Raw genomic sequence first — 11729 nt, 5'->3', positions numbered from 1 at the left:
CATCAGCCCCGTGGTTTCTACCCCAGGTCTAGTCTTTTGTTCCTAAAATAATCTGTCTCCCATCTTCACTCCTTCTTAGTTGCTTCCCCCCCTGCTATGGCCTGAATCTCTACTTAATCACAGCAAAAAGTAGCTGTTGCCCTTCACTGCTCACAGACAGCTAGGACCTCCTCTCCACCTATCCAGATATCCTACATTTTGAGATCAACATCCTCCAGGAACCCTTCCAGGAGCTCCAGGACTAACCATCTCCTGCCCTCACTACACCTAATGCTTGCTTACGGCTAACTCAGCGCCCTCTTCAGAGTGCCCCCCCACCAAGTCCTCACTGGTTTCACCTGGGCTAGAAGACAGGAAGCAAGCTAACCACTGGTTTTCATCCATTTGAAGACACACAGTTTTCGCATTTTAGCATCGCTGAAGTCAGAATGTCAATAAACAAGATGCATTTTAATTAGGAGCATTTTTCTTTCTTTCTTAGTGGCCTGTAAACCTACAGTGTGTTACAACGGCTGACACCAGCCAGGGTGTGCAGTGTCAGGTGAATGCTGGGTTGAAAGAGGATTATCATGGTGACATGCTTTAGACAACAACCCTACTTCCAGCTTATATTTAAAACTCATGATGTTTTCAAAGTATCACCTCACCTGATATATACAGAAGGCAAAAAAGCTAAAGGGATTTAGCATTTAACACATGTCAATTCAGTGCCACACACTATGTTAGGCCCCTGTTATATGACAGAACATGTAATCCTTCTAACAGTTCTATGACATGGGCATTGCCATCCTGTTTTCAGATAAAGGAAATAAGGCACAGAGAACTTAAAATGTTGCACACAATGCCACCTGACAGATGCATGAGAAAGCTAGGGCGATCCCCGTGCCTCCACGCCTAGGGGGGACTGTCCCCTTTGTCTTGAGCCTGTCAAACCAAGGCAGGGGATCCCTGCACTCCAGCCTCTAGCTGCCTCGCCAGTTGCCCTCCTCAGAGTCAGACGTGACCACCCCCCTCCTGCGGCCACTTAAGACCTTGTAATCACCTCACATTGGCGTTTGCTCCACTGTCCAAAAGGAACTTGACCATCTGCTGATGCCCAGCACTGGTGCAGTGGAAGAGGGCAGTCCAGCCTTGAATGTCCTTCATTTCTAGCTCAGCACCTTGCTTCAAGAGAACACAGAATGCTCGTTAAGGCCGCGTCTCCTCTGCGCAGGGTGGGCGCCCTCCAAGCCATCACGCTGAAAGAATCGAAGTGATTACCCGAGCACGCGCACGCACACAGGGGCCTGCAGTGGTTCACGTCTCTGCAGAGCGGCCGGGGGCCCCTCAGGTTTCTGGCCTGAGGCCCTCGTAGCTCACCTGGAGGAGGAAATAGGCGATGCTCTCGTTGCCACAGCTGGAAGCCAGCATCAGCGGAGTCTGCCCTTCCGGGGTCGGCACATTCACACTCACCCCCGCCTCGAGCAGCAGGTGCACGATGGTATCGTGTCCAATGTAGGAGGCATACATCAGCGGGGTCCAGCCACCACCATTCTTCTTATTCAAATCTAACTCTCTCCTAAACAAACGCAAGACATGCTAGACACGCTAGCCATCTCATAGGTGGGGTTTACCAAAGCCGGTGGCCAGGCCAGGCCAAGAGCAGGAAGTGCTGACAGGAAGCAGAGTCATATGCCACCCTGGACATCACTGGTGGGGAGAGGGGGGAGTGACTACACTTGCCAGACAACTGCCTTTGCAAACTCCCTCAAGTTTGCCTCCCTCCTCTGATTTTTCGTTCTCATCTGCACCCTCCTCCTACCCTAAGGCCAGCAATTCTCTTTTTAGCTACCACCAGCTACATAGATGGCTCTCAACCACGGGAGATTTTGCCCCCAGGGGACAGTTGCCAAAGTCTGGAGACATTTTTGGTTGTCACAACTGGGGAGGGAAAAGCTACTGGCATCCGGTGGGTGGAGGCCAGGGATGCTGCTCAACACCTTACAGTGCACAGGACGCCCCTCACAACAAAGAATGAGCTGGCCCAGGTTGTCAGTAGTGCTGAGGCCGAGAAACCCTGACCTGGAGCCTTGACTACCTCCCGCCAACAGACCAGTCTGCTAGTCCAGAACTGAGGGGAGAGGAAAGAGGAGGGGACTCAGACAGTGGACGATTTCTCCTTTGTCGTCCCACCCTACAGAAATATTCTTGGAAAAATCTGTGACCAAAGAATCCTGTCTTTCTCACTGACTTACATTACAATTCTGGAAAAGTGTTTCCTACAGAAAAAACAATGCAGGCTTCCCAACCCAGAGTTTGGGGTCGGGAGATGGAAGTAAGACCCACTTCCAGGAGCATCCAGCCTGTTTCACGCCCCAGTCTTCCCTCCTCCACAATCCTTGCCTCCAGTGGAGGTACCAAATGACAGTCGATCCATGCAGTTCGTGCCTCTCCTAGGTACACACACTAAGCTACACCAGACAATTAGTTTCCATTCACCAGCACGTTTTACTGACCCTGGCTTTGGACCCAGGCAGCCATCTCCCAGGTCCTGATCCCAGGAATGCAGGGGTAGCCACTGGCTGGGAGAGCCGCCTAGAGACCAGCCCATTCTCACCACACGCCGTCTCACATGGACAGGGAGGCGCCCCCACCCCCACCCCTTAGCAGAGCGGCCTTGGGGCTCTGGCAACCCCCTTCAGCCGAATCCTCCCTTCTGACCCCTCCAAATCCCCCTCGGGTCCCCAGTGTGTGTTTACTGTGCACCAGCCTCGGTCTCAGCAGGTGTCACAACCCCAATCAGAACACAAACACTTCCTAGAACCCTTCTGGACTGTGCGTTTTAACAGCACACCCAAAGGCTTAAAAGCCTGTGAATGTTAAAGGAGCAGAACTATAGGTGGGGTCGTGGTGACCCTGTCGAGGGATGTGCTGCCTGCGCACCCACCCGGTACAGGAGTACCAACTGGCCAGATGTTCATAAATGATGGCTATGACCTGGGAGCCAGAAACGGGGCTTCCACGAGGCTCTGCTTTAACTCTCCAAACTGGAACTGGAAAAGGCCCAGGGAGGTATGGACATAGGTTGTTTCTCTAAGTTATCAATGAGATGATAACGGTAAGCACAAAGTGTGGCGGACAAAGTGGGAAGAGATGAGAAGATGGATCCCTTTCCAAAAATTACATTGAGTATCAAACCGTACTTCAAACAAGAAGGTGCTAAGAAGCAGTGCTGTTTAGGGGGACCTAATATGCACATAAGATCAGTGAAAACGGCATGTGGACAGTGAGTAAGGTGCAATCCTCCAGGTGGGGATAACCCCACCTCCTCCTCTATGGCAGAAGTTAAAGGGGAGAGGGCGGCAGGAGGGATTAAAATGAAGCTTCTGGGGAAAGAAGGCCATAGGGCGTTGCTTTCAATCTTTATTTTTGTTTTGTTTGAGCATTTCTGCAATTAGTAAAAACCATAAAATTACTCTGGTTAAAGTAAGCCTGAAATGAACAATTTCTAAGCCTATGAAAAAAGTTTAAGCTGACTTTTTCTTCCTCAGAATCAAAACTGCCTTCCTTATTGGCGTCCAGCATAAATCATCCCTGACAACAGCCCAAGAGAAGCAGCAGTTGATCCACCCAAGGATTAAATGTCTACAGCTGTGGGCAAGGCCCCCGCTAGCTCCCTGATGGCTCCACCTGAGAGCTGAACCATGGAGCTCAAAAATCCAAGAGGAAGGAACATTTCCCAAGATCTCTTACCGCTGCACACATTCCTTTACCACTTCATACTGGCCAATGGAAGCAGCTGTGTGAAGATCCAAGGGGACGGCCAGCTCCTCCCGGCTGACCTGCGCACCCAGCCCATGCCACATGGACAAGCTGCGGTTCAGCAGCTCCGGCTCGCTGGCTTCATCGCTGAGCTCCGACATCGCTGTGGATGGAGGCACTGGGGTCGTTAGGTCTTTCCTTGCCGGCAGCTACACAGAGTGAAACGGCACGGTCACACTCCTGTCCACAGCAGGCGGCTAAGTCACTGCCCTGACAGACTGCTGCCCAATGTACCCAACTCCTGGGACTGACCAGACAACTTCCTTTCAATAAATATCATATGCGGGAATTCCCTGGTGGTCCAGCAGTTAAGTTTCCGCGCTCCCAATGCAGGGGGCCTGGGTTCGATCCCTGGTCAGGGATCTAAGATCTCGCAAGCCCTGCAGTGCAGCCAAAAAGAAAAAAAATTGTATGGTTCGGGCAGCTCCATCATGCTAGTACTGGTGAGCCTGTCACTAGACAGAAAAAGAGGAGCACATATTGTGTCATAAACTGTGGCATATATTTTCCTTTATCGACCCCCAGGCCCCACATTCTAGAAAGGGAACTCAAGGAGGCTGACAACCTCTTGGATGGGAAGCAGAGAAATGGTAATTAGGTCAGTGGACCAAATAAGCTCTCAGATGTGGTGAAAAAGAACCCTGGGGCTTCCCTGGTGGCGCAGTGGTTGAGAGTCCACCTGCCATTGTGGGGGACACAGGCTCGATCCCTGGTCTGGGAGGATCCTGCATGCTGCAGAGCAACTGAGCCCGTGAACCTGCGCTCTGGAGCCCGTGGGCCACAACTGCTGGGCCTGCGTGCCACAGCTGCTGAGGCCCACGTGCCTGGAGCCCGTGCTCCGCAGAGGGAGCGGGGGGCTCCGCCACGGTGGGAGACCCGTACACTGCGGCAGGGAGTGGGCCCCACTCACCACAGCTAGGAAGGGCCCGCATGCAGCGGGGAAGACCCAACGCAGCCAAAAATAAATACATAAAATTAAAAAAAATAAAGAGCCCCGGACTTGGAATTAGATCAAAATTTAGCTCTGCTACTTACCATCTCCAACCCCTAGTTCCTTACTGTTTAATGGGGACATGATATTTCCAAGGACTGTGGTTAAGAACACATGGCAGAATGGACAAACAGTGGCACGTCCCTACAATGGAACACTACTCAGCCATAAGCAGAAGGAAAACAGGTGATACACACAACACATGAACGAATCTCAAATGCATTATGCCAAGTGTAAGCCAGACTCAAAACGCTGCCTACTGTATGATTCCATTTACAGGACTTTCTAGAAAAGATAAAACTAAAAGGGGGACTTCCCTGGCGGTCCAGTGGTTAGGACTCCGTGCTTCCAATGCAGGGGGCGCGGGTTCAATCCCTGGTCGGGGAACTAAGATCCCGCGTGCCATGCGGTGTGGTCAAAATAAGTAAATAAATAAACAATACAAGTGCATGTGTTTAAATTTTTTCTTTAAATTAAAAAAAGGATAAAACTAAAGGAGGATAAATCAGCAGTAATAAGGGTTAGGGGTGGGAGGCCCACAAAGGGCCTGCAAGAGGGAATTTGGGGATGATGGAACTGTTCTGTATCTTGATTGATGGACATATGACTCTACACATTTATCAAAACTCATAAACCTGAACACCAAAATAAGTAAATTTACTGTATATAAATTTTAAAAACAAATTTTGAAACAAATGGAAAGAAAGCCCCAACACAGAAACCAGGATGTGACCAGTGTTAACTGACTAGGAATCTACCTATGCATCCCTTGAATGTGGGAGAGACAAGGGGGAATGGGATAGACTGGTTAATTTGTGGGGTGACACTTTCCCCAAGATGTGACAACAGCAGGATGAAGAGCCCTTCATTCTAGGAATCCTAACCCATCAAGCCCAAGTCATCAGCTTCCTAGTAGAACCCTTAGTCCAGGAGTGACAATTGTCTCCTGTTCTACTCTGGGTGGGAAAGAACAAAGACCAAAGTGTAGAAAAGGAAGAGAAGGAAAAAACAAAGAAAACCACTTCCAGTTCAGATGGCCTAAAGGTACCACAGCGGTTCACAGATGCCATTAGCACGTCAATCTCTACTAACAAATGCTTCCAAGCATGAGATACAGCCAAGATGGCCAAACAACAAACAAGCCACCAATTTGGGGGACAAAGAATCTGTCGGCCCTTGGCCAGAGTAAGTGTAACAAAGTTCAGAGCAAAGCCCTGCTTTCTGGAACCACCTGTCCACACTGGCAGGGCCTGAGAGCAATCAGCTCTCTCAATTTTCAGGTGGGAACCCCCAAGCTGAACAGTCCAAGCCACAGAGCCTGGATAAGAATCCAAATAAGCTGAGTGTCAGTTCAGCAGTCCTTTCAATACACCCAAGCCTTCTTTGGGTGTGTTTCTTCTACTCCAAATGCCTCCTCCAGGGTGGGACCCACGTTCTCTCTCCTTTTATTGGAGGTTCACCTGACACCCTCCAGAACGCTGAGGGGCAATCAGAATCAGACTCCCACTCCAGGAGCCCATGGAGGGAGAACTCGGATGCCAAGAGACCATAAAGCTATTGGGTTGGCCAAAATGTTCGTTTGGTTTTTTTCCATAAGATGGCTCTAGTAGCGCTTAGTGGTCTTTAACTTCATTTGAAACAATTTTGTCAGATCGTATTGTGACAGCTGCCATATCAGCGTGCGTTTTTAAAAAAACTTCTCAAAATTGGTGAATTTTTGTGTAGCCATTTTAACAATGAAGATGGAAGACAAAAAAGCAACATTTTCAGCAAGCTTTATTATTTCAAGAAAGGTAAAAACACAACGGAAACACTGCAGTGTATGGAAAAGGTGCTGTGACTGATCAAACATGTCAAAAGTGGTTTGAGAAGTTCCGTGCTGGAGATTTCTCACTGGATGATGCTCCAAGGTCAGCTAGACAACTTGAAGTTGATGGTGATCAAATCGAGACATTAATTGAGAATGATCAACGTTATTCCACGTGGGAGATAGCCGACATAATCAAAATATCCAAATCAAGCACTGAAAATCATTTGCACCAGCTTGGTTATGTTAATTGCTTTGATGTTCCACATAAGTTAAGCGAAAAAAACCTTCTTGACTGTATTTCCACATGTGATTCTCTACTTAAACATAACTAAAACGTTCCATTTTTAAAACAAATTGTAGGGACTTCCCTGGTGGTCCAGTGGTTGAGAATCTGCCTTCCAATGCAGGAGACGCAGGTTCCATCCCTGGTCGGGGAACTAAGATCCCACATGCCACACAGGGCAACTAAGCCCGTGCACCACAACTAAAGAGACAACGTGATGCAACTAAAGAGCCCACGTGCCACAACGAAAGATCCCACATGCTGCAACTAAGACCTGATGCAGTCAAAAATAAATATTTTTACAAAATAAAAAAAAAATAAAACAAATTGTGACAAGCGATCTGTGACAGGCGATGAAAACTGGACACTGTATAATAATGTGGAATGGAAGAGATCGTGCGGCAAGCGAAATGAACCACCACCAACCCCACCAAAGGCCGGTCTTCATCCAAAGAAGGTGATGTTGTGTATATGGTGGGATTGGAAGGGAGTCCTCTATTATAAGCTCCTTCTGGAAACCCAAACGATTAATTCCTACAAGCTCTGCTCCCAATTAGACCAACTGAAAGCAGCACTCTACGAAAAGCGTCTAGAATCAGTCAACAGAAAACGCGTAATCTTCTATCAGGATACCACATGACCATGTGTTTCTCTGATGACCAGGCAAAACCTGTTACAGCTTGGCTAGGAAGTTCTGATTCATCCACCATATTCACCAGACATCGCATCTTCAGATTTCTATTTATTTCAGTCTTTACAAAATTCTCATAATGTGAAAAAATTTCAATTCCCTGGAAGACTAAAAGGCAGATATCTGGAACAGTTCTTTGCTCAAAAGATAAAAAGTTTTGGGAAGATGGAATTATGAAGCTACCTGAAAAATGGCAGAAGGTAGTAGAACGAAACAGTGAATACGTTGTTCAATAAAGTTCTTAGTGAAAATGAAAAATGTGTCTTTTATTTTTACTTAAAACCCGAAAGAACGTTTTGGCCAACCCAATACTATTACTTCCTTTATCACCATGCCGCATGCCAGATGCTCTACGATGATGGGGTATTCCTTACGAACAAAATTGTATTCACACATACATCACGTATACTTGTAGAAAATCTTTTACATATCGCTTCCAGGATTTATTTCCAGGAAGTAGCACTAGGAACTCAACCCTTTGATTTTCCTTTTACCTTTGTGTTCTGTCCATTCTGTAAAATGCTAAGTATTCGTTACTTTTAAAGCAAAACAAAAAACAAACAAAAAAATTAACAACAATAACAAAAAAAATGACGTTGCTGCTGACCGTGGCATCCACAGAGAGGAGGTCTGTGAAAGCCGGAGGGCACCGCGTCCCGCCCCGGGGCGTGGGCCTTCCGCGGGCCCCAGGTAACCCAACCTCGTTCTCAGGCCCTGGGGAGGGTAACCTAAGGAACTACCCAAGCACTGACACCTCCTCCCAGTAACCCTACACCGCACGTGGCTTTATCGTCCCCGCTCCCCAGCGGCAATGCGGACGCTCGGAGTCATAAACTCAAGCTGCGAGCCAGAGACACTGCTGGGACGCCCCAAGAGTGCGCAGCAGGTGAGGACACCAGGCGGGGTAGGGCCGCCGCGGAGCCTACCTGCGCTGGGCCTCGGGCTGCGGGCAGCCCTGGGGCGGCAACCGCCGCCGCCGCCGCCGCCGCCTCCGGCGCCTACCCCTGCCCCGTTGCCGCCGCGCTCCCTCGGCCGCGCCCGTCCAGGGTCCCTCCGCGCCGGCCGCCGCCACAGCGCGCGGACCCAGCGGCCCCGCTCCCGCCCCGGAAGTGGTTGCGAGAGGCGCGGAGCACGCCGGGACGCTCGCGGGTGCTGTGGAATTCTTCCGTCCCGCACCCAGACCTTCCGGTCAGCTCTCCCGGCTAGCTGTGTGACGTCGGCAGAAGCCAGTGAGCAGGGAGGATTCTCCCTACCCCGCCCCTCTGCTGGCCAGGGAAACCAATCGTGTTTCAGGAGAGACAGGATGCGCCAAGTCCCGAAAGAAGAGCGGGGGTTGGGAAGGAGTTGGCAGTGCAGTAATGTAAGACTCTGCTGAGCGGGGATTCCGAAGACGGCGACAGCCTCAGTAATTGCGCCGCGGCCCAAAGGGGAGAACACGACCGGAGGGACGCGCTGGAGCCTGTTTATATCCCTGTCTGGACCGCGCCAGGCGGGGAGGCTGAGGCCGAGGTGAACGGCCTCGGGCTTGCCGCAGCTGCGGAGATAAATGTTGAGAGTTGGACGGGGTGGGGGCTGGGGAAACGAGCTGGGGATCGGTGAGAGGACGCACGATGGGTTTCCGACCTTTAGAATTTAAAAGCCTGACCCCGGAGGTTTTTGGCGTCTAGTTGTCATAACAACCGGCTGACTGGCGGCAGGAGGGGGTGGGGGTCGGAGCTTTGGGCGGGGCTAACGGGCTGCAGCCAAGAAACGGATGTGGAAGCGGTCAGGATTTGGAGGGAGCTGCTGTTCAGTGCAGCTTTTAGCGTAAACCTCGTCTGCTGGGTGAGCCAAGCTCAACTTGGCGTTCAGGACCCTTCACGATCTTGTCCGTTTGCACCGTATATTCCAGCAACTGAAAACTTCTTCCCCCACATGTTGGGCACTTTTCACTCCTCTGAGATCTTAAGTGCACTTCCCGCAGCCTGTAATGCCTTTTCCTCCCCTATTGCCTTGTCCTCCTGGAGAACTTAGAGTTTCTGGTAGTCTCCTTCACCCGGGTGATTCTGTTGCCCTCTGATCTGCCCTGCAGCCGGAGAACATCCCGTGATGTATATACCAGATATGTCCCCACTCTGCTGTTCCCAGGTCAGGTGCACCAAGCTCCTGCCCCACTCCTGTGAGCACAGAAGTAGTAAGAAGCCCCCACTTACCTGCTGCTTTCCTGATGGGAACCAGGGCTGGGGCAGGAGTGTTCTTTTCCCATTTTATGGTTACAGAGGGCTCTCAGGCTGCAAGTACTCTCCAGACACTGGCTCTGAAGTACCATCACCCCACATTTCTAAGCCCCCTTGACCCCTGAGGGACTGGGCCTTCTGTTAGACTCTGGGACGTGTTGCCTAAGTGCCTGGGTATAAGGGGTTAATTTGAGTCTCAACTCCAAAAAAAGTGTCCGCGGGACTCCAAAATGTCTCTAGTCTGTTCCTTTGTAAGGGGGCAGTAAAGAGTAGTGGGGCTTGAAATCCCCTCTGACTTTGATACAAATTCTGTCTTTCTCTTTACTAATGATATAACCTCTCTGAGCCTATAAAATGTATATAATAATAGTGTCTGTTGTATGGGATATACATAGTTTACAAATATCTGTATGTCATACACATGTATCATTCTGTATATCATCCATATACCTACACATCAAGTACATATATCATTATATATCAATACATATATCTATATATTATCATAAAATATCACTATGTACATACATCTGCAGGCTCCATACTGCACTACACACACATACACACTTGCACACACGCACACACACACACACACACACAATGCAGGGCACAGTGCCTGGCTCAGTAACAGGAACCTGCAGACTAGAAGGGAGAAGGGGTGGGTGGTCTCCCAATCTGTTTTCATCCCCCAAGGAAAGGAATGGTATATGCTTTGAAAAGGCAGCCCCCTGAGCTCTTGACCCTTTGTTCCTGGACCCTCTCACCTCACTCCATGTCCTCTGCAAGGTTCCTTGGATAATGGCACGCTGAGAAGCATCCCATGGCATCCCATGACAAAGATGTGGGGCCCTTACTGCCCAATCCCTGGGACGCCATCCTTGAGGCCGTCAAGGAGCAGCTCCCATCTCTGGACTCAGATTCCTCCTCGGTAAGCAAGCACCGTCTTCCTACATCTTCCTAGGCCCCCAATGCACTTTCTTCCCGTGACAAACATGATGCCGACCAAGGACCGCTTTGGAGCTTATCAGCTCAATGTCATGTAAGTGAAGTGCCAAGGTTCCCTGTTGCAGAGGACGGGGAGGCCCAGACTCTGCTCTTTCAGCTGTCACCTCACTGCTCTGTTCATTCAGTGCCAGGCACTAAGTGAGCACCTGCTGTACGCAGTCTTAGGGGTGGCAAGTATGTGCGGAACTGGGCGCCCTGGATCTCACCTTCACCAGGTGGTGCTGCCAAGCCCATTTCTAAGTCAGCGGCAGGAACCAGCCATGGCGAGTCCCTTCGGAAGAGAACTGGTCTTCCCAGACAGCTGGAGAGCAGCGGGGCAGGGAGGGTGGGTGGAAGCTGAGGCGCATCTGGCCCTGCCTGCTGCCATATAATCCAGAGAACTCTCATTTGTCCACAGTCAAACTGCGAGGAAGAGGAGCTGTTCATCTTCCAGCGAAATCAAACCGCCCTGATTCCAGACTTGTCAGAAGAACTGGCCGAAGACCCTGACGGGGCCTGGGCCACTTCCTCTGGGTCTCCTCCTGAGGTCTGTGGAATGCAGGATCCAGGGATCCATGAAGCCAGGACCCTTTAAGCACAATAGGGTGTGGGTGTGGGTCCGGGTGTCCATGGCCCTCGCTGGACTCTAACAGCAATGTGGGTCTAAAGAGGTTAAAGCCCCTGGTACAGCATCTCTGCACACCCAAGCCTTTCTCCAGGTATAACCCAAGGAGTTCAGATACCAAATATCTAATGGCCTTGTGCACATCATGCTCCCAGGAGCCCAGAACACTTAGAGCTGGGGGTGGGGACTAGATTTTCTATCTGATTTTGCCCCCTGCTCTTCCCTTTGACCCCTCACCACACACACACACGCGCGCGCACACACACACACGCGCACACACACACACACACACACGCGCGCACACACACACACACACACACACACACAC

At 50.3% G+C, this 11729-nt stretch overlaps 2 protein-coding genes across 2 annotated transcripts in view; one reads left to right on the top strand and one right to left on the bottom strand.

The window, feature by feature from the left end:
• Positions 1 to 6: 6 nt before the first annotated feature.
• LOC114485619 (ankyrin repeat and SAM domain-containing protein 3) lies at positions 7 to 8205 on the bottom strand. The gene is made up of 4 exons (XM_028487409.2): positions 8184 to 8205; positions 3733 to 3950; positions 1360 to 1558; positions 7 to 1164 (listed from the first exon to the last, which is right to left on the bottom strand). Exons 2-4 carry the CDS (start codon positions 3900 to 3902, stop codon positions 1039 to 1041), a joined length of 495 nt encoding a protein of 164 aa, XP_028343210.1. The 5' UTR covers positions 3903 to 3950; positions 8184 to 8205; the 3' UTR covers positions 7 to 1038.
• A 687-nt stretch (positions 8206 to 8892) lies between these two features.
• DNAAF8 (dynein axonemal assembly factor 8) overlaps positions 8893 to 11729 on the top strand; it is a 12499-nt gene continuing 9662 nt past the window's right edge. The window contains exons 1-3 of the mRNA XM_028487404.2: positions 8893 to 9085; positions 10579 to 10720; positions 11195 to 11323. Coding sequence (XP_028343205.2) covers positions 10613 to 10720; positions 11195 to 11323 — 237 coding nt within the window. The 5' untranslated portion in view covers positions 8893 to 9085; positions 10579 to 10612. The remainder of the gene's footprint in view (positions 9086 to 10578; positions 10721 to 11194; positions 11324 to 11729) is intronic.

The sequence above is a fragment of the Physeter macrocephalus genome, unplaced genomic scaffold (assembly GCF_002837175.3).
Source record: "Physeter macrocephalus isolate SW-GA unplaced genomic scaffold, ASM283717v5 random_1861, whole genome shotgun sequence".
In the NCBI taxonomy this organism is placed as follows: domain Eukaryota; kingdom Metazoa; phylum Chordata; class Mammalia; order Artiodactyla; family Physeteridae; genus Physeter; species Physeter macrocephalus.
The sequence above is the reverse complement of the archived record's forward strand: the minus strand, read 5'-3'. Positions and strand labels throughout refer to the sequence as shown.

Excerpts from the sequence above, each read along its gene's own strand:
- LOC114485619 (XM_028487409.2), bottom strand. The coding sequence starts at position 3,902 with ATGTCGGAGCTCAGCGATGAAGCCAGCGAGCCGGAGCTGCTGAACCGC. Across the intron at positions 1,559-3,732 it reads GTAAAGGAATGTGTGCAGCG|GAGAGAGTTAGATTTGAATA; the intron begins GTAAGAGATCTT and ends GCGTTTGTTTAG. Across the intron at positions 1,165-1,359 it reads TCGCCTATTTCCTCCTCCAG|CAAGGTGCTGAGCTAGAAAT; the intron begins GTGAGCTACGAG and ends GTTCTCTTGAAG.